The sequence below is a fragment of the Macaca mulatta genome, chromosome 8 (assembly GCF_049350105.2).
Source record: "Macaca mulatta isolate MMU2019108-1 chromosome 8, T2T-MMU8v2.0, whole genome shotgun sequence".
In the NCBI taxonomy this organism is placed as follows: domain Eukaryota; kingdom Metazoa; phylum Chordata; class Mammalia; order Primates; family Cercopithecidae; genus Macaca; species Macaca mulatta.
The window spans coordinates 82,645,592-82,668,693 of NC_133413.1; the positions used below are offsets into that span (position 1 = coordinate 82,645,592).

At 35.4% G+C, this 23,102-nt stretch overlaps 1 protein-coding gene and 1 long non-coding RNA gene across 2 annotated transcripts in view; one reads left to right on the top strand and one right to left on the bottom strand.

The window, feature by feature from the left end:
* The window catches only part of LOC100430406 (uncharacterized), a 218,007-nt gene that overhangs the window by 192,228 nt on the left and 2,677 nt on the right, over positions 1 to 23,102 (top strand). The gene's annotated exons all lie outside the window — the stretch shown is intronic.
* TRPA1 (transient receptor potential cation channel subfamily A member 1) overlaps positions 1 to 23,102 on the bottom strand; it is a 68,031-nt gene that overhangs the window by 7,069 nt on the left and 37,860 nt on the right. Inside the window, exons 16-25 of the mRNA XM_001083172.4 lie at positions 21,431 to 21,524; positions 17,818 to 17,877; positions 17,214 to 17,309; positions 10,673 to 10,743; positions 9,816 to 9,978; positions 8,943 to 9,032; positions 7,249 to 7,418; positions 4,905 to 5,034; positions 4,300 to 4,482; positions 618 to 686 (exon numbers count right to left, since the gene is read on the bottom strand). Coding sequence (XP_001083172.3) covers positions 618 to 686; positions 4,300 to 4,482; positions 4,905 to 5,034; positions 7,249 to 7,418; positions 8,943 to 9,032; positions 9,816 to 9,978; positions 10,673 to 10,743; positions 17,214 to 17,309; positions 17,818 to 17,877; positions 21,431 to 21,524 — 1,126 coding nt within the window. The remainder of the gene's footprint in view (positions 1 to 617; positions 687 to 4,299; positions 4,483 to 4,904; positions 5,035 to 7,248; positions 7,419 to 8,942; positions 9,033 to 9,815; positions 9,979 to 10,672; positions 10,744 to 17,213; positions 17,310 to 17,817; positions 17,878 to 21,430; positions 21,525 to 23,102) is intronic.

Consider the following 23,102-nt stretch of genomic DNA (forward strand, 5'->3'; position numbering starts at 1 on the left):
AGCTACCTGGGTGGCCACATTTTAACATGGGTGGCCACATTTTAACATAACACAAGATGCTCAGGCAATTTCTCAATTTCTCTGCTAAGATTGTTCTAGGACATTTTTTTTCATCATCTTTTATTAGAGCAGGTATACCAGATAACATGCAAACAGACACAGGATGTGACTCCTCAGGATTAAGAAAGCTTCCATGCTAAATAACTGTGCTCTCAGAAAAGGAAGAAACGATAATGGTGTTAGTTTCAGTAAGTTTAAATAAACGTGATGCAGACAATACCTAACTTAGGATGGTCTGACTCATGATTTTTGACTTTATGGTGGTGTGAAAGTGATGTATATTCAGTAGAATCTGTACTTCAAATTTTAAACTTTGATCTGTTCTGGGCGAGCAGTGTGTGGTACTCTCCTAGGATGCCGGGCAGTGGCAGCGAGCCACAGAACCCAGTCAGCCATATGATCAAGAGGGTAAACAGTCCAACTTTACAGTGTAAGTGGTATAAATTTACAACTGGCATATTCCTTCAAAATGTCCATTTTTGACTTGTAATATTTTTAACTTATTGTGGGTTTACCAGAAGATAACACTGCCATAAGTAGGGAAGCACTGCACTTACCTGCATAGCTATCCTCTTCAATGATGCATGTTTCTGGACCTCAGCAATGTCACCAACTGCCAAACCAATCTGAAGTATGACACAAAATTTAATCACCACAGTTTAACGGCCCACTGAAAAATGCATGTAAGGTCTGTCTTAGTCCATTCACACTGCTATAACAAAATAGTTTAGTCTGGGTAAAGTATAAATAGCATAAATTAATTGCTTACAGTTCTGCATGCTGGGAAGTCCAAAATCAAGACTCGGGCAGAACTGGTTTCTGGTGACAGCCCATTCCTCATAGGTGGCATCTTCTATGTGTTCCCATGTGGCAGAAGGACAAAGGAGCTAATAAGCTCCTTCATAGGAACTAACTCCATTCATGAGGGCTCTCCCCTCAGGGCCTAATCACCTCCGAAAGGCCCCACCTTCTAATGCCATCTTCTTGGTGATTAGGTTTCCATATATACATTTTGGGTGGGACATAAAAATTGAAACCATAGCAAGGTCTCTGTGGCTAAAGTGGGAGAGTGGGCATATGATCTACTAGTAGTAGCAGCTGCAGAATACTTTGGTCATACACCTTACAGAAAACTACAAGGCCTATATACCTCTGCAACGGTGATGGCCACATTCTGAGGTTCAGTACTCTTAAGTGCTATAAAAACTTATGACACATAAATTAATCTGAAATTCATTTCATTTAAGATAATCTGTTATTTTTTGAAAGGACAGGGATGATGTGATATCACATGCAATTGGGTGTAGCCACACAACATGGTGGGAAACTCCAGGAGTTTAGTAACTAAGGTAGACAAGAGTGATTTAACAACATGGAAAATAATACTAAACTGAGAGAATGATACATATTATATCTTACATATGTTCAGAAGGGAAACATATACTATAGGGGCAGGAGAGGCTCTGGTGAGAAACCAGAAATGTATGGCTAGATAGAATTAGGAGGGGGGAAGCTCCTAGCTCAGTTCTACTCAATCTGTTGAATTCGCTGATTTCACTCACTCATTTATTTTTCTGGTACTTAGTTCCTGCCTTTGCTGAGCCAGCATCTTGCATGCTGCACCAGAAAGAAACGTCAGTGACTGCTCTTGAGGAGCTCAAAGTCCAGTAAACTCTATGAGATGAGGGATCTGTCAAGCTCACCACTGTATGCCCAGTGCTTAGTATAGAGCAGGGCATGTAATAGGTAAACAAAACAGTCACAGAATGAATGAAGAGAGGGAGAATACATTCTAGGGCTTGCAAACTAGCACTGAGAACTGGATATAGTCAGGAAATAGGTTTCACTGGGCAGGATAATATTGTTTTGGTTTTTAATTTGCAAGTTTTCAGATGGGTGCTCTCTCCAATTTACATTGGCCCCCATCAAAACCAACCATCTCTGCCAGGCGCAGCATCTCACATCTGCAGTCCCAGAAATTTGGGAGGCTTAGGTGGAAGGATCACTTGAGCCCAGGAGTTCCAGACCAGCCTGGGCAATATGGCGAAACCCCATCTCTACAAAAATTAGCTGGGTGTGGTGTTGAGCACCTGTATTTGCAGCTTCTAGGTAGGCTGAGGTGGAGGATCAGCTGAGACTGGGAAGTGGAGGCTACAGTGAGTCATGATCACTCCACTGTACTCCAGCCTGGGTCACAGAATGAGATCCTGTCTAAAAACAAACAAACAAACAAACAAAAAACTAACCCTAAAACTAACCATTTCATACCTGCTGCTTCACATATTTTAGATACTTGCCTGGGCTCTGAAGACATTTGAGCTTATAAGCCATAGAAGAGATCAATTATTAACTTTTAATGGTCACTAACATTTATCAAATGCATATCATGTCCCAAGTACTGTTTTAAGTTCCTTGTATTAGCTCATTTATTCTTTGCAATAATCTAGGAAGTAGGTTTTATTATTATTATTTGTTTGTATCCTAAAAACTATGGTAACACAAGGAAAGAGCACCCAATAGAGTAAGGTAATTGGAGACGGGTGGGTGGTTAAGGAAGTCTGCTCTGAAGAAATGATACCTCAGCTGAGTTTTGAAATCTTAGAGCTAACCCATGGTGGGATGTTTTCCAGGCAAAAGGAAGAGCCTGTACAGAGTCCAGACAGCATGAAGGAAAGTGTGGCGCACTCAGGGAGTGTGCATTTCTGGGTAAATCCTGGGAACAGTGAGGTGTTGGGAAAGATCTTGGTAAGATCCAGCTCACAGGGACCTTTGCCTGCTATGCTGATGGGTTTGGACTGGATTAAAGCTTTTGGAAAAATATTTAAAAGAGCCACTGATGGGATTAGCTTTTCATTATCAGGGCATCACTATGGTGGCCATTTGTAGGAAGAATGAGACAAAGCAGTGAGGTATGGTGGAGATGCTCTTGAGGCTGCTGGAGCAATTTGGATGAGGAACCATGACAGTCCAAGCCAACTGGAAGCAGATGTGAAAGCCAAAGAATTATTGAAAGAACTGTGGAAAAATGTGGGAGAGTGAAATAGAGACTATCTGCCAATGATCTGAGTAGGATAACTAGGAGATTCTACTGAGAGGCAGTAGAGATTCTGAAGGAAAAGATAACATTAGTCTTGGCTCTGTTGGTTTGATTTTCCTCCAGGATATCCAGGTAGAAATGCACAATGGATGCCAGATGTGTGGATCTTCAGAATGGGGCCAACCTGTACTACTGCTAAGCCCAATTCTCTTCTGGATAATTATCTTCCAAAACATAAACAATTATCAGAGAAGAATGTGGGCTTTATGTCATTCTCCATTATTCCTATTGCCATCCTTTGTTTTCCTAGGTCACCAAAATAAAACTCTGGAGTTGTATCAAATAAATGAATCAAAATACTTACTCATCTGCATATTTTTTTTCCTTTCCAGAAACACTGCCTAGTACAGTCTCTGATACATAGTCAGACTCAAAGAAAGTGTGTGGAATATGTACAGGTGTGCATAAATGGATAAAGGAAAAACAGGCACAACAATGCCAATCAAGACTCCCCATGGACCTGGAATGGGATGCACCTTTGCCTGCATCAGCCAACATGCTCATGCCTTGAGCAGATTCTCTAGAGAATTCCATGTGGAAAGGCACTCTCATGTCTGCTGATACTATCTAGGCTTTGACTGGGTTCAAGGTGGCATCTGAACGTTGTAGACGCCCTCTGCATGACAGACTTCCCCACTTGAATCTCTGGTCAATGGTAAATTCGAGCATAGAGACAATATATTCCATAAAGGTCTCTGCCTAACCTCTGATCCCCTTTCCAACTCCAAAACATCACACACCTTCATCTTTATTGCTTTTCCCTGCTTCTTATTTCTTCATAGCATTTATCACTCCCATGACATCATGCAACACATTTATTTGTTTATTACCGAACCTCCTGACTGTTTGTAATCACACTGGGACTGAATATTGGTCTGCTTTCTTCATCACTGGTTCCTAGAACTTGTAACAGTTACTGGCATTTAGTAGATCCTTGATATTTGCCAAGTGCATGCATCTTTGCATGCCCTGAGCCTCTTGATATGCCTGATGCTTCCCAGGCACCAAATGAGTGTTGAATGAATAGATTTTGTAGTAATCATCTCCCCAGTGGAGGGAGACTAAAGAAGTTAAAAAATAATTATCATTATAAAATGTTTCAAATGATCAACAAACAGAAAATACAAGAAAAAACTACTTACAAGTAAATTCATGAGGACAATTGGGACAAATATTGCGAAGCAAATAAGTTGTGCAAAGGACAGAAATGGATGTGCCAATTCATTTCTCAGATATGGTTCTAGGAAGGACTCTCGATAATTGATATCTCCTAACATCATGCTGAAGGTCTGGATTATAGAAAGCAATGGAGAGCTGAAGGGATCCTGAAAACACATGGTGAGGAACAAATGAAATGCAAAGTTTCTACCATGAAAAAGTGTTTCCTGGAGGTAGAATGATAAAAATTATATTCAGAATACATTTTTAAAGTCATAGGTATATAGCTACTGAAATACAGTGATAAAATATTAGTAAACAGTGGTAAAGTCATCAAAAATATGTTATCTGCATAAATAATAAATCATCTGCATTATACATAAACTTTTTGACAATGCACAAAGTTACTTAACATAACTATATATTTTTTTCGGCAATAAAAGTCATTTGAAAGAAATAGCAGATAAAAACTAAAGTATTCGAATACTGTTATGCAATTAAGAATTTTCTAGACTATTTAGATTTAAGTATAAATATATATTTCCATAATTCACAGCAACAAAATCAACTACTGATGCAACTGTCTTACCTGTAAATTCAGGAGGATGTAAAAGCTGAGTCCAAAAGCCAGAAGAAGGAAGATAAATACAACTGTAGACCTCAATAAAGTTTTCAAAATTACCTCCAACATAACAATAAAAATTCCACAATTTTCAAATCTAGAAAAGTAAAAAAACACACAGACACACACATTTACTCACTTTTGTAGTCAAAGTGTATTCATTCAGTGACAATATTTATCATGTATTAAACCAGGTATTAGATTTCACAGATGAGATCCTTGAGGCCAGTTATTTCGAAAAAGAAAACATAAGAATTAATTGAATAATCATGTCTTAATTTTCAAGCTGTTAGTCACATTACTTTTGCTTTTATTCTCATTATTAATGTTATCTGTTTTTTTTGGATACAGGGTCTTGCTTTGTCAACCAAGCTGGAGTGCAGTGGTGCAATCATTGCTCACTGCAGCCTTGACTTCCCAGGCTCAGGTGGTCCTCCTGCCTCAGCTTCCTGAGTAGCTGGGACCACAGGCATACATCACCCCCAGGCTGGTCATGAACTGCTGGGCTCAAGCGGCAGCCTTCCTTGGCTTCCCATAGGGCTAGGATTATAGGCGTGAGTCACTGTGCCCAGCCTTAATGTTACCTTAAATGATTTTACCACTTGACGACTGGACATTACTTCGACTGAAGTAGGAGAGAAAAATAATAGCTTCTCAATATCAAAGAAAATGCTACCAAATGCTTAATAAAGAAATTAGAGAGATAAATTGTGTACTGCATCATGCAGAGATTGAGTTCATGAACCGGAAGGCACCTAATGCAGGGGACACACCACATGATTTGCATTTTATCCTCTTCATCTCCTTCGGTTTTCTTTTCTACTCCCTGCATCCTATATTGTGAAATGTTTGGATAGATAATGGGTGTGCCATCTGGCCTCTAACTTGTACTTTGCCTTTGACAAAGATGACTTTTAAATGAGGAACTTACAAGATTCTGAAGTTGAAAGGGACTTCAGCTAAATTCACAGAGACATATAATGACTCACCAAAGCCACTAATAATGACAGAGCCAAGGGTGCGACAGTGCCTGAACCTGTCTTAAATCCTATTTCTGGGCCACTGCCTTTCTCACCATACCATGTACTCTCCAAGGAGTGGCACTGAACTCTCTATCACTGTGCTCATGACACAGTAATGCAGAGCATATGGTGGAAAAGACACGTTCCCTGGAGTCAGAAAGACTTTGGTTAAATACCTGTATCTTGACTGACTCGCTGAGATCTTCAGCAAATTACTGAACTCAGTGCTTCAGCTTCCTCTTTTAGAGAATGCAAATAATAACACTGACCTCATTATTGGAAAGATTATGTGAAATAACATGAAACTCAACATTACCAACTGTCAAAGGCCTGGGAAATCTAGAATTAGATTCTTTGGGCTTATTTTTTCTTGTATACCACTTTGATTCCCCATATATCTATCAGTTCATTTTGAGTGTTTTAATTCAAAGTAAATGTTTACAAAATAATATCAGGTAAAACAAGAATAGCCAATACTTTTCCCATTTACTCCCCCTATTTAATCTAGATTTGTCTAGACTAGTGTTCTTGACCAGGGCTTATTTGGCACACAGGGAACATCTGGCATTGTGTGCATTCATTTTTGGTTGTCACAACTGGAGTAAGGTGGATGCTACTGGTATCTAGTGGGCAGAAGCAAGGAGCCAGGAATGCTGCTAAGCATTTTACAATATACAAGACAGTCCCCCTCCACAGATGATGATGATGAGGAAGAAGAAGAAGAAGAAGAAGAAGAAGAAGAAGAAGAAGAAGAAGAAGAAGAAGAAGAAGAAGAAGAAGAAGAAAGAAGAAGAAGAAGAAGAAGAAGAAGAAGAAGAAGAAGAAGAAGAAGAAGGAGGAAAGAAGAAAGAAAGAAGAAAGAAGAAGGAGGAAAGAAGAAAGAAAGAAGAAAGAAGAAGAAGAAGAAGAAGAAGAAGAAGAAGAAGAAGAAGAAAGAAAGAAAGAAAGAAAGAAAGAAAGAAAGAAAGAAAGAAAGAAAGAAAGAAAGAAGAAAGAAGAAAGAAGAAAGAAGAAAGAAGAAAGAAGAAAGAAGAAAGAAGAAAGAAGAAGAAGAAAGAATTATCTGGCCACAAAGTTCAATAGTGCCGAGTTTGAGAAACCCTGATCTTCATTCTGAACTCTGGAACCATGCTCCAGTGTTTCCTTAATAGGGTATAAAAAAAATTCTTCATATTTTGAAACAACTAGAAAAGGAATAAGTCAGTTTTAAATTTACACCAGGTACAGTAGTTTTTCTTTTGATATTAAAAATGCTTAAAGGATGTGGAAATCATTCAAGCTTGTTTTACCTTTGAAGATACAATAAGAAATTCATCCAATAGAGGTAAACAGCAATTGCTCCACATTGCCACTGCAGATGAGCTGGTATTTCAACGAACAAGGGCAGCACAAAAATGATGCCCGTTGTGTAGATAATCCATTCCAAAACATTGTTCATATCCATAAAATAATTCCTTTTCTGGGATAAAAAATAATAAAAAATTACCACATATAGAGACCTAGCATCTATAGGTGGTTATATACATGCACCCAGTAATAAAATTTTTCTAGCTTTGCAGCCAGCTGGGGAGAAGTTTAGGACCAAGGAGTAACCTCATGCCATCCTGGATTGACCTCAGTGCCCCCAGGGTATGAATCGGTGTTGGAGATGGCCCAGAATCCTCTGTTAACCTGGTGTTATGGGAGTCTGACGCCTAAGGAAATCTTACAAATTGCTGGGCTTTCCCTGTGGAGTCCACTCCATCTTAAGGAAACTTCTTGGGGACTGCAAGTTGGTTTAGTAATTCCTGGGCCTTTCTACCCATATAACAACATGAATGTGGAGCTCTCTTTACGAACTAAAGTTATTTCTAAAAAGGTTTGGGACATGCACTGAAACTTAATTAGGAAATAAAAACAAATAATAATGGTATTTTCAAACTTTTTATGTATTGGGCATTAGATTTCCAACAGAGTAGATCATTTAAATATTAATAAGAAAATGTGGAGATCAAATCTGACAGAAAATTCATGTAACTTTATAGCTCAATTTAAACTATAATCTGTAATTTTCATTTCTGGAAAATGAAAATAATGGCAAGAAAAATTAAGTAATGTGCCTTAAATCGTTTAAGGTAAAATGCAACACTATAGTCTAAGTATCAGAATTGTGACAAATTTCTTAAAGTATCTATATGAAAGTACTTGCAATGTATAATGTTTTAAAAATGCAAAGCAATATTATCAAATTTATAAATGCAAATACCTGTGCTTACATGATGCAACAAAGAAAATTTTCACAGAAAGTGAGGTGTTGTATGAAAGACATAAGATTTATAAAAATAATATTCATTAAAATATACAAAAAAATTGTAAAGACTTTCCAACCTCCATGCTGAGAAAAGAAGGATCTATGCCATTTATCAACCAAAGGTAGGGCCTGCAAACAATTTATACACTTGGTTCTGATCTGAACTTGGCTCACTCATTTAAAAAGTAGAATATAAAGTAAAAATTTTGCTGTAAAAAGTTCCAAAATTGTATTAAAACCTGGAATTTTATTTAATCAAAAAAAGCATTTCTGTTAGAAAAGGAATTCAAAGAAAGACTCATTTGAAATGGAGTCTTGGGCCAGATAACTTCTTCATAAACATTTACATTTAAAATTATCAAGTTCAAAATTTAACCATTATGTTAGCAAAATCTTTAAAACTATGTAAGAGAAAAGAAAGTTCACTCATAAAGACCATTTGTAGTTAGAGAGATCCTTAAGGACCAGTAAAAGTGGAACATCTCTTTCATAGATATATCAAGTAGGCAGTGACCTTACCTAAAATCATGTGATTTCTACCTTTTGAAACATTTATGCTTGGTGTTTCTAATCTGTATGTTAGTCAAGCTATGTAATTTTATTATGACATAATATAGTAATAGCTTATCAATTAACTTATGTCCTGCATATTAAAATATGTGCAACTTTAGAGATACAAAATGTATTACATACCTGTTGGAAAATTTGCCCCGCTTCTTTGCAATACCCAAATATACTTGATAAAAACACTAAAATCATACAAGTTTTTATTAGATATGAATTCTAAAACAAAAAAGGATAAGACACTTAGTTATGAGAGATATAAAACACTTTAATATTTCCATAATTTTCACTATTAAATTTTTTTCTTTTTTTTTGCTTAATTTCTATATACTGTCCACTTTGAGTTGAACAGAAAATTTAACTGACACCAATACTAATATCATTTACTAGAGATGAACACATCCTCATTTCAGAATGTCCTTATTAAGTGAAGTTCAAAAACTGATAATTGAATTAAAAAAGAATATGAATCTGTAGGCCAATACAAATTTGTTTATTGTCACAAAATACATACAACAAAATTTACCATTCTAAAAGTGTTACATTTTACGTGTACATTTTAAAATATGTAATTCAGCAGATTAAGTATATTCACAGTGTATTACCACCATCACTATTATCTAGTTCCATAACTTCTTCATCATCTTGGATGGAAACTACATATCCATAAAGCATCTCTCCCCATTTCCCATGTCCCAGTCCCTGGCAACTGTAAATCTGCTTTCTTGTACACCTATTTTAAAGTTTTACACTTCACTATTTAAGCTGGCATCTAACACATGTCAGTTCCTTTTAAATTAGTTTACTCATTCGTTGACCTGTTTGTTTATATTCCCTCTCCTTCCACAAAGGATTTTAGGAGAAATTAGTACCGTATACAAATTCTTACAGGCTATTTATAATGAAGTCCTGATATGTCACATTTATTATGGGTTTAGTAGTCTTAATAAAAAATACATTTTTTATAATCTTTTATTTTAGAAAGTTAAAATTTGGAATTACCGTGGTATCTAGTATTTCTGAATGATCACTAGTTTCATTGATGATTCCGGTTGAGTTGAAAGCCATTCCTGGTTTTATATTGACAACGAGAATGGTCATAGGTATGAGACCAAGACAGTAAGATCCTAAATTCATCATATGAGCTCTAAATCCATAAGCCAACCTACAAAAATATAAGCAAGCCAGAATTGAGTAATTTCAAACGAAAATATTTACTTAAGATAGTTCGGGAAAAAGTGGTTATAATCTCTTTAAGAAAACTTGTTGGTAAATTCACTGAAGCTTAGAATCAAGTAAATCTTCTAATTCACCTTTTTCATTTTCAGAGAAGGACTCTCAAGTTCTAAGCAAATTATGACTTAACAAATTAATGAAAGAGCCGGGATGTTAACCCATATAATCTGTCAGCAATATGAGTGCTCTTCCTAGAACACACCTCTTTCTTCATTGTCAACTAAATTTCAGGGTCCAAGATATTTCTACATGTTCTATATAAGGATCCTTTCCATGCCCCAAATATTTCATTTAATGTTAAAGATAAATTTTAGTCTCTAAAGAGCTTCTTCATGTCTTATATAATAATTCCCTCCCACTCCAAATATTTTATTTAATGATAAAGATAAACAATGCCAGCATTTTTTAACCTTAACTTCTTTTTATTTGGTCTTTTTCACTTTATTTTATTATTATCATACTTTAAGTTCTAGGGCATTTGCCTTACTTATTTCTTCAAAGTAAAATCATTAACATAACAAAAACCAAAACATTAAAATACCATTACAATATAATTGTTTTGAAGACTTTGTAATAGATCCAATAGGCACAGCATTAAACAAGAAATACTATTCAATACCCACCATTTCATGAGTAAATATTCTTTACACACAGGATGATTGAGAAGCTCTATGCGGTTATTTTGTACCATTGCCTGAGAAATAAAAAAATGTGTAATAAAAACACAATCATAATCAACTACTGAGTATAAACTAATCTTTTTATTGTCTGGTTTTATAGCTGTGTTTTGACATTGTAAAAGTAACATATTTTAGAACATTAAAAAAAATAAAAATTAGATCAAGATTTTAATAAAACACAAATTAGAACCATTTTGTACAGGTAAAATTGTTTGATTCAGTCTGATTCTTTAGTTCTCTGACTACTTGACCTAGCATAAGCTTTTTAATTTTATATAGGATTATAACAGGAAAGGACATTAAAGATAAATTAGCAAGTTATACCCTCATTCTGTCCTTGAAGAAATTCAGGCTTATCTTTCTAGAAGGATTTTATGCAGTAGAATATACATACATAGTTGTTAAATTAATCTAGATCATAAGTTTTCATTAAAGTTATTTGTGACTACAAGTATTTATTGAAAAATTAGTTTTTAACTATTCAAGAAATACATAAATAGAGGGACTGATGCCAACAGGGTAGCAAAATAGGAAGTCCTAGGCCCCCCTTCCTCCATAGAGATATGGAATTAAAAACAATACACAGACCATTTTCTTTGTGAGCAATCCAGAACTTAGTTAAGGTGTTTCTGTACCCAAGGTGAGCACGTAGCCAAAAATAACCATATCAAAGACAGTAGGAAAATGCATGGCCTTTACTTGCCACGGCTCCTCCCTCTGGCAAAGCACAGTGTCATTGGGAGAAAACTTCCAACTCCTGCCTTCTCCCTGGAAAGTGAAAGAAAAGGGTGGAACATATCCACTGACTTCTGACTTCTAAGGGGCTGACCAAGGGAATGATTTTTATCTTGCCTGAATCTAAGCTCTGACACAAATGGGTGCCAGCAGGGGATCACTGATAACGAAGTGGATCACTGGATCTTAGTCTAGCACCAGAGAAGATAACAGTGTCAACAGACAGATCCTAGGCAGTGTCCCAGTATCATGACTTGCTACAGCACCAGAGATACAGGGAAAAAGAGACAAAAAGTCTACCACATACTGAAAACAATTAGCAAAATGGCAATAGTAAGTCCTTTACTGTCAATAATTATTTTAAAGGTAAACTGGTTAAACTCTCCTACTAAAATACAAAGGTTGATTGAATCAATAAAACACAGGATTCAACTATATGCTGTCTGCAAGAGACTCACTTTAGATATAAGAACACAGGCTGTAAGTGAACGGATGGAAAAATATATTCCATGCAAATGAGAACCTGAAGTGAAAAGAAACAGCCATATTTACATCAGACAAAATAGACTTTAAGACAAAAACTGTGACAAGAAACAAAGAAGGACAATATATAATGATAACAAGGTCAACTCACCAGGAAGATACAACAATCATAAATATATACAAACCTCACATTAGAGCTCCCCAAAATATGGAACAAACTTAGATAGAACTGAAGGGAGAAATAAACAGCAACACAGTAATAGTAGGAGACTTCACTATCTGACTTTCAGTTATGGATAGAACAACCAGACAGAAGTTCAATAAGGAAACAGAAGACTTGAACTTGAAAGAAGCATTAAAACATTTCAAAAGATTGAAATCATATAAAATAGCTTCCTCACTACAGTGGAATAAAACTAGAAATCAAAAGTGGAAGGAAAATAGGAAAATAAAAAAACATGTGGAAGCTTAACAACTCACTCTTAAACAGCAAATAGGTCAAAGAAAAAATAAAAGAGAAATTTAAAGTATATCTGGAGACAAATGAAATGAAAACATAATATACCAAAATGTATGGAGTATAGCTAAAGAAATACTAAAAGGCAAGTTTATAATGGTAAACACTTATGTTATAAGACAAGAAAGATCTCAAATCCATAATTTAACTTAAAACTCAAGGAAATAAAGAAAATACAAACTAAACCTAAGATTAGCAAAATGAAGAAAATAATAATGATTAGAGCAGAGATAAATGAAAGAGAGAATAGGACAAAATAGAAAAAAAATCAATGAAACCAAGAGTTGGTTTTTTGAAAAGATAAGCAAAATTTAAAAATTTTTACTAGACTAATTATGGAAAAAGGAGAGATGATTTATTGGCTATGACACCAACAGAACAGGCAACTAAAGCAAAAACAGACCAACAGGACTATATAAGGTTAAAAATTTCTTCAAGTCAAAGGAAGCAATGACCAAAGTAAAAAGGCAACCTATGGAATGGGAGTAAATATTTATAAATCATATATCTTATAAGGAGTTAATATCCAGAATACTTGAGGAACTCCTACAACTCAACAAGACAATAAATAACCCAATTGACAAATGGGTCAAGGCTGTGAATAGGTATTTCTCCAAAGAAGATACATGAATAGTCAATAAGCATTATTGCTTATGACTATTGAATGAGAAGAGGCTCGACATCATTCATTATTAGGGAAATGCAGTTTAGAACCACAATGAGATACCACTTCACATCTGTTAGTTGGCCACTATCAAAATAACAAAAAATAACAAGTATTGGTGAGCATGCTGAGAAACTGGAATCCTTGTGTACTATTGGTTGGAATGTAAAAGGGGACAGCCATTATGGAAAACAGTATTGGGGTTCCTCAAGAAATTAAAAATAGAATCACCACAGGATCCAGCAAGTCTACTTCTAAATGTGTATATGAAGAGTTTAAAGCAGGATCTCAAAGAGATATTTGTATACTCATGTTTGCTGTAGCATTATTCACAATAGCCAAAAAGGAAAAGCAACCCAATATCTTCAACAGACAAACAGATAAGGAAAATATGGTACATACATACAATAGAATATCATTCAGCCTTAAAAAGAAGGAAGTCTTGTCACATGCTCTAACATGGATGAACCTTGAGGAGATTATAGAAATTGAAATAAGCTAGTCACAAAAGTACAAATGCTGTAAGATTCCACTTTATATGAAGTACTTAAGGTGGAGAAAAATCATAGACACAAAAAGTAGAAGGGTGGTTGCCAAGGGCTGGGGGAAAGATGATGGAAGTTGCTGTTTAATAAGTACAGAGTTTCAGTTTTACAACATGAAAGAATTTAGTTATCTCTTGAGTAACAATGTGAAAATACTTAACACTACTGAACTATACATTTGAAAAGAGTTAAGACAGTAAATTTAACTTTATGCTTTTTACCACAAGTAAAAAAGAAAAGAAATACCCAAACAAATTCTCTTAAAATACTGGAACATTGGGATAAGGCCATAGTTCTCACCACACCTAAGCCTCAATTCTGGGCAGGACTCCATTTCCCCAGTAGTATCACCATTGCTAACTTGTACATCCTTCCAAATCCTTTTCTGTATTTCTACACAGAAACACCCATGTTCAAAAACTCAGATGTAGTTATAGAAAAAAAGGATAATTATTTTGTATTTATGTTTTTACTCAAATTATGTCTTCAATTTGCTTATTTATTCAACACAGCCTAGAAACATATCAATGTTATATAAAGATTCATCAAGAACATTGTTTTTAAATACTGCTTAATATTTCATTATTTGGATATAGTAGTTTATTGTGACCTTCCCTTATTTATAAATATTATTATTGTTTGACATTTTATAATTAAAAATAATGCAGCCAGAATTGGTCTTCTTAGCCCTTGGGCAAGTTTTTTATTTTAATTTGATGAGTTATATATTTCATTTCTAGAAAATTCTCAGACATCCTTTCAATTGTCTCCCTTCTATCTCTTTTTAAAAATGTTCATCTTTCTGAAATAACTTTTAGATAGAAGTTGGAATTTCTATTTTTAGCTTCCTTGTATTAACTCTGATTTGATTGTACTTTCCAAAATTATTCTACCAAACAACTTCTAGGTTTTTGCACTAAACACCCACTTACATTTTGAAAAACCCTATACTATAGTTTTCATCAGCACTGTGTTAGATTGTTTTCAATCTTAGTGTTCATAAAAATCTTTTCAGAAGCTTATCTAAAATTTTGATTATTAGGTCTACCCTCTAGCATTCTGGGTTAGTAGGTCTAAGATGGGCCTTAGGAAACTTCATTTTAACAAGAACCACAATAATTGTGATTCAAGCAGCCAGAGATTCCAGTTTAAAAACTACTACTGTGACACCAACAATGGAATATTTGCAGGTTCACCATTTTTCTTTTCTATTTATTTTTACCCTAACCATTTGAAAAGTAATTGAGATATATGTATATACAATATTCTGGGGGAATAAAAGAACCCCTTGCAAATATTCATTACCAATTGGATGCCCAATGGAGCTCATAAAGCTATATCTCTAGCTATTCTTGGAAAAAAAACCACAAAAACCTAGCAGGATCTAACTATTGTTTTTGAGACCTCATCTAAACTTCCACGTAGATTTGATTTTTTATCCATTTAAAATTGATGGTTTATTCAAGCTAAAATAAAAAATAGGGAAAAATATTTGTGAGAGTAATTCAAAATGTTACTATTGATATTTTTAAAACACCATACTAGAAACACACACAGATACTTGTTTTCAATGTGCTTTCATTAAAACAATCCTCTTATGTTTCTGAAATCTTGTAACTCTGCTTTTAAACTAATAACAAATACAACAAACTTACCCTTTGATGCATGCAAGTACATTGTAAGTTTAAATATCACCCAAATAAAGTGTAAATAAGACTTAAAGTATCCAATGTATTGGTAGCTATGCTAATGGATTTTCCATAGTAGCTCTACTCTTGCATGCACCATTAATGAAAATAGCTCTCACTGGCTCCAGTTTGTCTTAATCTCAGTATCTGATTTCTTATGTTCTCTATTTGGTCCATCTAGACTTTCAAATTTTCTGTGCACAGTAATTTCCCATCAGGTCAGTTACCTTCCTGAAGAGCCCCACTCAGCTCACTTATAACTAAAGCAAGGTTTCCTAAGCTATTTAGGCATTGTAGAATCGGGTGCTGGTTTGATACCTAATATATTGCATTTATCTAAGTGAACCTATTTTATTTAAATTACACTTTGCCCATTATTATATATTGTCTATTTCTTTTTAGATGCTATATAGATCTTATTTCTTCCTATTCTTATTCTGATAATGGAGACAAAAATAGATACATTTTTTCTGATAGAAGTATTGCCTATTTTTAAAATTATAATTAAAAAACACATACATATGCAACAAATTTTCTAAGTATAACTGTAGTGTAGTTACTGTTAGATCACTCGGCTATCGATTATGAACTATACTCATAGCAAAACATAACACACTCAAGGAGAGCTAAAATGCTTAGAGCAATGGTGAGTCAGTTACCATCACCAGTGTTAAGGGCATAAAATCCCCACGAGTCTGCATTCTCCACACTCCAAGTGCTCAGTAAGCCTTGTAGGTTTAACTTTGGGTGACAGCTGTTACCATGGTCTGTACCAAAGTCTTCAATGTTGGGAAATGACCTCATTGAAGGTGAATAAAAATTCTTCATTGACCTACAGCAATGTTGTGTAATAGAATTTTCTGCAATGATGAAAATGTCTTCTACCTGTGCAGTGCAATATGAGAGCCGCAAGCCAAATGGGCTACTGAGCATTTAAAATATGGCTAGTGTGACTGAAAAATAAAATTTTAACTTTATTTACTTTAAACTAGTTTTTAAGTTAGGAAGCCACATGTGACTAGTGGTTCCCATATTAGATAGCCCAAATCTAGACCAAAATTTGCATCTCCAGTCCTCAAATGGTTTACATGCACACAATTTTAATTTGTTGCCAATATTTACACAATTGTGGGCTGCTGTTGTCACATGGCAATGATTTGTTGAAACTAGTAGCCACTGTCCTTTTAACCAGAAGCCTAAGTTACTTATCTGTTACTGTTTTCTCTGTAGTTATTTCAGTTTGAGACCTTTGATTCAGACTGAAGAGCATCAAATGCATTATTTTCATTGCTTCATTGGCTAGAAACATAAAAGCATCTTTTAAAATAATACTTACTTTTTTAAAAGTTTCTTGGGAAATTTAAGTCCATGCTGTGTCTTAAAAGCCTACTTCAAACTGGGTTTATTCCTCTGGAATCTAAGATCTAAGAACCTCTGAATGGTCAGAGTTTACCTTGGAACCCAGTGGCTAGCTGAACTTAGAAGCTGTGGCTGTGAAATAATCACCTCTTGCATTTTCCTATGGTTGACACTGGAGGAAACTCTTGAATATGTAGGTGGACAGAGGTGGCAAGCAAGTGTTACCTGTGTTGCCCATGGTTTATTTGATTCTGGATTGGAGCAGATCTTACGTGACCATTAGAAATGAACTGTAGAACTTTACAGCAATTGAAAAAATGATTGCTTTCTTTATTAAAAAATAAGGGTTTGAGTCACATGGCAGACATAGACATAGAACTATAAAACTGGAATTCTCTTGATCCATCAAGTATTAAAACATTTTAGACTATTGTATCACAACATTTTAGAACCCAACTAGAAACTATTTAGATAATGAAAACATTGAACTTACATTGAGGGCTGTAAGAGGTTCATATATAACATCCTGTGTAGGTGTTTTTTTGGTGAATTCTAACGGGCATTGAAGATATTTGAAATTATACTCGATCTGTAGAAGACAGATTTTTTTTTTAAAAAAAGTACAGTTAGTCAAGTATAGAATCCCCAAAGTAATTCTTGAAAAAATCAAATACACAAGTTTACAATTCTGCTGAAAATTAAGTGATTTGAAGAAAGTTATTTCAAGTGGAGACAACAAATTAAGTTATTGCATATTAATTCCAAAAATAAATATCCTGGAAGGCTGTTATTCAATTGCTTTATATCTCATAGGCATGGAAAGAGAGGAGTTCTCAAAAGATCATTTAGATATTTTAGATCTTCAATATTAAGGCACAATTAGTTAAGGAAATATAAAGACTAGAAAAAATGATGCTATTAAAAACTATTAAAATGTTAGGGGAAAACAGAATGTAAGGGAAAAATTCTCTCACAAGTAGATAATACAATAATACGACAAATTAGATCAATACCTTCTACAGTAGGTTACAGATCAATAGTAACAATATTTTTAATATTTTTCAAAGAATTATAACAAAATAATAAAATAAACTTACATAGTAGTCTCGGCAGGACTTGTCTTCTGTAGAATGCAACATGCAGAAATCTAAAAGTACCTTTGAAAAAGAAAAACCAGGTAAGATATTGGGGCAGTACACTACATATTAGGAAGGATTTTACCTTATTTCTAAAATAACACACAAGACATTTCCTTTCCTTGGCCTCTTGCATCTCAAGAAAAAATTATAATCTATGTCATTCAGGAGCAAAGTTTAAAATACAAAATGTTACAAATACTTTTGCATGCCTCAGAAACACCAGTGATTCAGAAAAATACCATGTGCTTGAGAATAAAATTGCACGTACTAAAATCTCGGTAAGAGATAGTCCACTAGTTGTGCCTAAGATTTGATGTCTTTCTGGGCTTTTAGAGGATATATAGATTACAGGTTGAGCAACCCTAATCTGAAAATGTGAAATTCTAAATGCTCTAAAATCCAAAATGTTTTGAGCACCCACATATTTCCATAAGTAGAAAATTCCACACATGAGTACTTAATATAAACTTTGTTTCATGCACAAAATTATTAAAAAACTATATAAAATTACCTTCAGGCTATGCTTTTAAGGAGTGTATGAAACACAAATGAATTTTGTATCTACACTTGGATCCCATCCTTATGATACCTCATTATATATAGGCAAATATTCTGAAATCCAAAACATTTCTGGTCCCAAGACGTTGGGATAAAGGATAGTCAATCTGATTCCTTTTCTGAGTACCTTACAGTGACAACTTATTGTTCCTAATCAAGATTTTCCATCCCAGCAATGGAGTCTTTCTATGGTTTAGGTCCCATCTTCTGAATTGCCCCAGTCTGGAGTAACATGTTTGCTTCTGTACCTCATGTGCCAAGCAACACGGAGAGAGTATGTGTTTAGAGGAGGGTGGACAGGGGGATAGATGTTGTAATAAGAAATAGATGAAGGCTCTCTAGATACTTAACTTAGGGAAAGAACACTTATGGGGTCATTAGAGCCACCCCTATGGTGTTCGGGAACAATTGTTTTTGTGGGGCTGCATAAACAATGTGAGACACCCCAAATGTAGTGGTCCAAATTTATGGTCCTGAGAAAGAAATACTACCTAGCCAGGCTGCCCTCTTGGAACCAGGACTAGACACGATACACCATATGGCCCCATCAATGCATCTAGGACCTCCTGGGGCATCTGGTGAACCTGCAGAACTTGAGGGTAGAGGGTCAGACTATATCCAGAAGGGAAGAAACAGGGCCCTGGCTGGTCTCAGGTAGCAAAGGGATTAAGAAAATTACAAGGCAGGCTCTGTTGGTGACTGGATAGCAGTACTAGAGGTCACAACAACCATCATGAACAATAAAGACAAGACTAGCCAGTAGTGCTGTGTAAGGCAGAAACAGGCAGGTCTGGTTGTTATAGTTTGAAAACTGGGTAATAATCAATGTGTGCAAAATAAAGGATGGGCTGTCTTGGGTGGGGGCCAGGGAGATTTCAAGAGCAACTTTTCAGAAATGTTGTATAAGTAATTCAAATGCATTATGTCAGGCTTAAGACATTTAAATTCACTTATTTTGCTGAAAAGTAGTCACAATACAAAAGTAATAAAGTCATTATAGAAAATTATCTAGAAAATGTAGTAGCATAAGGAAGAAATTAAAAACTAATCCTATTCCTGTAACAGATAATTCTTATTAACATTTTGGTATAATTTTGACTGTTTACTATGTTTTCACATGGGAATATTTCAACATTGTTTTACAATTACAAATAATGTTGCAGAAAACATTCTGTAAAAGTCTGTATCTCTGATTATTCATTAAGACAGATTTTAACAATTGTTAACTACAGAATAAGAAAGTTTGAGATTGAGTATTTATGTGTCCTTTGATGAGATGTAGGCACCTAAAAAGTTAATCTGTCTGCCATTTGTGTACTGGACTGCTCAAATTTTCATTAGGCATCATAAAAAAGAAAATGCCCAAAATATTTAGTGCACAGGAAGTCCCTGCTCAATAAATAAAATACAATAAGTGCTAGTAGTACTAATAACCACATAAGCAGTACAAAAATAGTAGGAGGTATATTATGTATGAACCATTATCCTTAGCACTTTATATATTTTACCCCCACTTTTGTAATCACGTTGTAAGATCAGTATTAGCATCATTATTTTAGAAATAGAGAAAACAGAAAATAAGCTCAGAGAGGTGAAATGACTTGCCTAAAACAACTCAGTGAAAGGCAGCACCAGGATTAAATCCCAAGACCTCCAGAAGGCTCCAAATCTGGTCTTCTATTCCCTACGTCACTATATCTTACTGCCTCCTCCAGCATTTGGATATATTTTTCCTTTGCAAGATATCTGAAGTCATTCTGCCTTTCTTGACCATTCCATGTCTGTCCCAACCCTCAAATCCCAACTTTCCCAGATTGCCTTTTAGCATCCTTTAATACTCATCCGCTCAACAATCTGTGCATGTTTGTCTTGTATGGAGTATCCGATCATATGCTGGTGTATATTTAATGTAGCAAAGAGAGTCACATATTTAAAAACTCACAGAGGCCAGGCAAGCAATGTAAATGAAGGAACCATGCCAGGCATAAGAGTTTTTTTCCATTGTTCTTGAGATGTTGGCTATCCTTGGGCAAGCTTTTATCTTCACAGTTTGGATAAAGTCATAATTCAATACTTCTCTACTATAAGGAAAGCAATTGCATAAGAATGACAATATGTGACAACTAGGCACTGGAGCCCAATATACAAAGGGGAGAGGTGGAGCATTTTATTTTATTTTATTTTTTATTATACTTTAAGTTCTAGGGTATATGTGCACAACATGCATGTTTGTTACATGTATACCTGTGCCATGATGGTTTGCTGCACCCATTAACTCGGTCATTTACATTAGATATTTCTCCTAATGCTATCAATCCCCCCTCCCCCCACCCCACAACAGGCCCCAGTGTGTGATGTTCCCCACCCTGTGTCCAAGTGTTCTCATTGTTCAATTCCCACCTATGAGTGAGAACATGCGGTGTTTGGTTTTCTGTCCTTGCGATATTTTGCTCAGAATGATGGTTTCCAGCTTCATCCATGTTTTTAAATAGGAGAGTGATTGTCCCACCCATGGGAAGCTGCTGGTGCTCAGCTCAGCAATTCCTGCCTTGTGAGAAGGTAGGCCCAGGTACAAGATCTCATTCTTATGAGAGGCTAGATATTTGGAGGAAAATATAACTGGAGGAAACCAGATACCTTAAGGAAAGCATCCTGGTTTCAAACATTAGCAATTCATGCAAATTTGAAACAACAATAGCATGCATGCCAAGTGAAACATATACAAAGGCTTTATTCAGCCAACAAACACCAGTTCGTAGTCTCTGCTATAGGCGCAGATTATTTAAATAAAAATATTTTACCATATTATTACCTATTACATATAATAATAGGATTCTTTAATCCAAGAAGGCCTTCCTTAAGTAGTTATTGTCTCATTTCCCTTATAGCCTAAGGAAAATGAGAAGCTTTAAAGCTGGAAATTATTATTATTAGGTTGTGATTACAACAATAAATCCTCAGATCATATATGTCAAGCATAAACCCAGGAAGAATTTTGTTTTAGAGAGTTTACCTTCATGCATTCAGGGAGGTATTCTATCATTTCTGTAATTGGACATTTGTTGCCTGGAGAATTATGACTAAAAACCTTAAGACATTCATCCCATCTGTAAAAAATAAATAAGTAAGATAAGCACAGGTCTTCATCCTTCTGTTCTGTACAATAGCTGAAACTCAAGATTATTTCTTTAGGGGAAACCTAAACTTAAGCGTATTCATGAAATACAATGCTCACCCTTGGTTCCAATGGAACCAACATGTAAACCAAGATCAACTCAGTAACAGGATCCTTGTCCATTAATGGACATTAGGAATGTGGGTAAATTTCAGGATGGCTGTTATAATCATTGTTCTGTCTCTGTATCTAAATGCCATTCCAAGAAGCTGGGACTATATCTTCTTTTTCTCCTGAAGTTATGAAATGGTCAGTATTTACAGAGCTGACCACGTTAGGTAGAGATTCCACATTCACATACCTATATCATCAGTGTAGTACTGGTCCCATATTTAATAACTAATGCATGTGTACATCCTGTATTGAGTTAAACTACAAACTAACACGCGTAAAGTGCATTGATAAGCATAGCCTCTGCCAGAACATTCCAGATTTTGCCCATTTTCTTCATCACCATCCAACTGAACAGGGTAAGACAGTGCTTACCATACCAAGGAGGAACTAAATCTATGGCAGGAGGCAAAGAATAGCCCATTTATCTCCAAGATCTTATCCAATTCTCCGTTAAACTCTATCAGTAAAACCCATCTAGTACATCTACATTGTCAAAAGAAAAGTTTGGATTGAACACTTGCATTAAAAGTGCTTTAAAGGGATGATCAGTAAGAGATTTTTTAGACTGCCCATGCTCAAAAACACAGGCTTGATGTGCCTTGAATATGAGAATGTTTGCTCTGTGTCCACTACTAGGTGACACTGGGCCCTTGTGCGTATCTATCTGTGATTATTATAGAAAGTGATACTAAAAAGATATTATGAGAAGTGGAACAAACTATCCTCTAACTTAATCACTAAAACTCCTTGGCGTATGGTTTACAAACCCACCAACTCAAAAGATTACATGTTAAGAGTCATCCCATTATATGGCACTGATAACCAATTTGATTTGCCTTGGGGAATATTTTTGCCAGCATCCAGTTTTAGGGTTTCTACTGGCACGTGTTGGGCAAATTCAGGTAGGGCAGTGCAGAGTTTGTTTGACAATGATATGGTTCCAGACACTACACCTGAACCCCTGGAGTCTCACAAGAGTGATGTGAAGCTTGGTTTTATGTGCCCACATTTTATTTTTTAAGAAATATAAACTGAAGATCAGAGAGGTTAAGCAATGTGCCTGTTGTCATCCAAAAAAATTCATTTATAAATTTAGGTAGACATTCAGAAATAACTAAAGGAGTATAATTGGATTGTAACACAAAGGATAAATGCTTGAGGGGATAGATACCATTCTCCATGATGTGATTATCATGCATTGCATGGCTGTATCAAAGCATCTCATGTACCTGATACATATACACACCTACTATTTACCCACACAAACTAAAAATAAAAGGGTCGGGCACAGTGGCTCATGTCTGTAATGCCAGCACTTTGGGAGGCCGAGGTGGGCGAATCACTTGAGCCCAGGAGTTCGAGACCAGCCTGGCTAACATGGGGAAACCATGTCTCA